Consider the following 4,216-nt stretch of genomic DNA (forward strand, 5'->3'; position numbering starts at 1 on the left):
GGATCAGACTCCCCCAGGATCAGACTCCCCAGGATCGGGGTCCCCCAGGATAAGCCTCCCCCAGGATCAGGTTCCCCTGGGTTCCGGGGTGCCCCGAGCTCGGGGGGTGCCCCCACGCACCCGACTGGTCCTCGGTGGTGTCGGCCTCGTGGATCTGGTTGTCGAACCACATGTGTGCCACCGTCATGCGGTTCTGGGTCAGCGTGCCCGTCTTGTCCGAGCAGATGGTCGAGGTGGAGCCGAGGGTCTCCACGGCCTCCAGGTTCTTCACCAGGCAGTTCTTCCTCGCCATGCGCTTGGCCGTCAGGGTCAGGCACACCTGGGGGCACCCACGGGGGTCAGGGGGCGGGGGGACCCCCAATACGGGGGCCACAGACCCCCCAGTGCCCCCCAAACCTGCCCCCACAGCCCCCTCTCAGTGTGCCCCCAGTACATGGACCCTCACAGTGATTACTTGACTCTCAGGGTCAGGCACTCCTGGGGGCACCCATGGGGGTCAGGGGGCACCCACGGGGGTCTGGGGGCAGGGGGACCCCAAATATGGGGGGCACAGACCCCTCGGTGCCCCCCAAACCTGCCCCCACAGCCCCCTCTCAGTGTGCCCCCAGTACATGGACCCCCACGGTAATCGCTTGGCTCTCAGGGTCAGACACTCCTGGGGGCACCCAAGAGGACCTGGGGGCACCCACGGGGGTCAGGGGGCGGGGGGACCCCCAATATGGGGGGCACAGACCCCTCAGTGCCCCCCAAACCTGCCCCCACAGCCCCCTCTCAGTGTGCCCCCAGTACATGGACCCCCATGGTAATCACTTGGCTCTCAGGGTCAGACACTCCTGGGGGCACCCAAGAGGACCTGGGGGCACCCACGGGGGTCAGGGGGCAGGGGGACCCCAAATATGGGGGGCACAGACCCCTCAGTGCCCCCCAAACCTGCCCCCACAGCCCCCTCTTTATGTAGGGACCCCCACGGTAATCGCTTGGCTGTGAGGGTCAGACACTCCTGGGGGCACCCACGGGGGTCAGGGGGCACCCACGGGTGTCTGGGGGCACCCACGGGGGTCAGGGGGCGGGGGGACCCCAAATATGGGTGAACAGACCCCTCAGTGCCCCCCAAACCTGCCCCCACAGCCCCCTGTCAGTGTGCCCCCAGTACATGGACCCCCATGGTAATAACTTGGCTCTCAGGGTCAGGCACACCTGGGGGCACCCACGGGGGTCTGGGGGCACCCACGGGGGTCTTGGGGTGAGGGGACCCCCGTGATGGGGGGCACAGACCCCCCAGTGCCCCCCAAACCTGCCCCCACAGCCCCCTCTCAATGTAGGGCCCCCCATGGTAATTGCTTGGCTGTCAGGGTCGGACACTCCTGGGGGCACCCACGGGGGTCTGGGGGCACCCACGGGTGTCTGGGGGCGGGGGGACCCCAAATATGGGGGGCACAGACCCCCCAGTGCCCCCCAAACCTGCCCCCACAGCCCCCTCTCAATGTAGGGACCCCCATGGTAATTGCTTGGCTGTCAGGGTCGGACACTCCTGGGGGCACCCACGGGGGTCAGGGGGCACCCACGGGGGTCTGGNTCCCCCAGGATCAGGGTCCCACAGGATCAGACTCCCCCAGGGTTGGGGTCCCACAGGATCAGGGTCCCACGGGATCAGATTCCCCCAGGGTCGGGGTCCCACGGGATCAGACTCCCCCAGGGTTGGGGTCCCCCAGGATCAGGGTCCCACGGGATCAGACTCCCCCAGGGTCAGGGTCCCACAGGGTTGGGGTCCCACAGGATCAGACTCCCCCAGGATCGGGGTCCCATGGGATCAGACTCCCCCAGGATCAGAGTCCCCCAGGGTCAAGGTCCCATGGGATCAGACTCCCCAGGATCAGGGTCCCCCAGGATCAGACTCCCCAGGATCGGGGTTCCATGAGATCAGACTCCCCCAGGATCGGGGTTCCCACAGGATCAGACTCCCCCAGGATCAGGGTCCCATGGGATCAGACTCCCCCAGGATCAGGGTCCCATGGGATCAGACTCCCCCAGGGTTGGGGTCCCACAGGATCAGGGTCCCACAGGATCAGGGTCCCACGGGATCAGACTCCCACAGGATCAGGGTCTCACAGGATCAGACTCCTCAGGATCAGACTCCCCCAGGATCAGGGTCCCCCAGGATCAGCCTCCCCCAGGATCAGGGTCCCACAGGATCAGAGTCCCCCAGGGTCGGGGTCCCACAGGATCAGGGTCCCATGGGATCAGACTCCCCCAGGATCAGGGTCCCACAGGATCGGGCTCCCACAGGATCAGACTCCCCCAGGATCAGACTCCCCAGGATCAGGGTCCCCCAGGATCAGACTCCCCCAGGATCAGGGTCCCACAGGATCAGACTCCCACAGGATCGGGGTCCCACAGGATCAGACTCCCCCAGGATCGGGGTTCCCACGGGATCAGAGTCCCACAGGATCAGACTCCCCCAGGATCGGGGTTCCCACGGGATCAGAGTCCCCCAGGATCAGACTCCCACAGGATCAGAGTCCCCCAGGATCAGACTCCCCCAGGATCAGGGTCCCCCAGGATCAGACTCCCCCAGGATCGGGTTCCCATGGGTTCCGGGGTGCCCGAGGCTCGGGGGTGTTGGGGTCCCACGGGATCAGACTCCCCCAGGATCAGCCTCCCCCAGGATCAGGTTCCCACGGGTTGCGGGGTGCCCCAAGCTCGGGGGTGTTGGGGTCCCACGGGATCAGACTCCCCCAGGATCAGACTCCCCCAGGATCAGACTCCCCCAGGATCAGGGTCCCACAGGATCAGCCTCCCCCAGGATCAGGTTCCCACGGGTTCCGGGGTTCCCCAAGCTCGGGGGGTGCCCCCACGCACCCGACTGGTCCTCGGTGGTGTCGGCCTCGTGGATCTGGTTGTCGAACCACATGTGTGCCACCGTCATGCGGTTCTGGGTCAGCGTGCCCGTCTTGTCCGAGCAGATGGTCGAGGTGGAGCCCAGCGTCTCCACGGCCTCCAGGTTCTTCACCAGGCAGTTCTTCCTCGCCATGCGCTTGGCTGTGAGGGTCAGGCACACCTGGGGGCACCCACGGGGGTCAGGGGGCGGGGGGTCCCCAAATAATGGGGGTCACAGACCCCTCGGTGCCCCCCAAACCTGCCCCCACAGCCCCCTCTCAGTGTGCCCCCAGTACATGGACCCCCACAGTAATCGCTTGGCTGTGAGGGTCAGACACTCCTGGGGGCACCCACGGGGGTCAGGGGGTGGAGGGACCCCCAGTATGGGGGGCACAGACCCCTCAGTGCCCCCCAAACCTGCCCCCACAGCCCCCTCTCAGTGTGCCCCCAGTACATGGACCCCCACAGTGATTACTTGGCTGTGAGGGTCAGACACTCCTGGGGGCACCCAAGAGGACCCGGGGGCACCCACGGGGGTCAGGGGGCGGGGGGACCCCCAATATGGGGGGCACAGACCCCCCGGTGCCCCCCAAACCTGCCCCCACAGCCCCCTCTCAATGTAGGGCCACCCATGGCATGGGCTTGGCCACCAGCGTCAGGCACACCTGGGGGCACCCACGGGGGTCAGGGGGCACCCACGGGGGTCTGGGGAAGGAGGCACCCCCGTGATGGGGGGCACAGACCCCCCAGTGCCCCCCAAACCTGCCCCCACAGCCCCCTCTCAGTGTAGGGACCCCCACGGTAATCACTTGGCAATCAGGGTCAGACACTCCTGGGGGCACCCACGGGGGTCAGGGGGCGGGGGGACCCAAAATATGGGGGGTACAGACCCCCCCGGTGCCCCCCAAACCTGCCCCCACAGCCCCCTCTCAGTGTGCCCCCAGTACATGGACCCCCACAGTGATTACTTGGCTGTCAGGGTCAGACACTCCTGGGGGCACCCACGGGGGTCTGGGGGCACCCCTGGGGGTCAGGGGGTGGTGGGACCCCAAATATGGGGGGCACAGACCCCCCAGTGCCCCCCAAACCTGCCCCCACAGCCCCCTCTCAATGTAGGGACCCCCATGGTAATCGCTTGGCTGTCAGGGTCAGACACTCCTGGGGGCACCCACGGGGGTCAGGGGGCACCCACGGGGGTCTCGGGGTGGGGATACTCCCAGTATGGGTGCACAGACCCCTCGGTGCCCCCCAAACCTGCCCCCACAACCCCCTCTCAACGCAGAGCCCCCCCATTGCAATCATCCCTCCCAGTGCCCTCCCAGTGCCCTCCCAGTGCCCC

The 4,216-nt window shown here is 67.3% G+C and overlaps 1 protein-coding gene across 1 annotated transcript in view; it reads right to left on the bottom strand.

The window, feature by feature from the left end:
* Positions 1 to 19: 19 nt before the first annotated feature.
* LOC108510320 (sodium/potassium-transporting ATPase subunit alpha-2-like) overlaps positions 20 to 4,216 on the bottom strand; it is a 7,748-nt gene continuing 3,551 nt past the window's right edge. The window contains exon 3 of the mRNA XM_017840005.1: positions 20 to 319. Coding sequence (XP_017695494.1) covers positions 20 to 319 — 300 coding nt within the window. The remainder of the gene's footprint in view (positions 320 to 4,216) is intronic.

This window comes from Lepidothrix coronata, unplaced genomic scaffold, assembly GCF_001604755.1.
Source record: "Lepidothrix coronata isolate B3197 unplaced genomic scaffold, Lepidothrix_coronata-1.0 Scaffold646, whole genome shotgun sequence".
In the NCBI taxonomy this organism is placed as follows: Eukaryota; Metazoa; Chordata; class Aves; order Passeriformes; family Pipridae; genus Lepidothrix; species Lepidothrix coronata.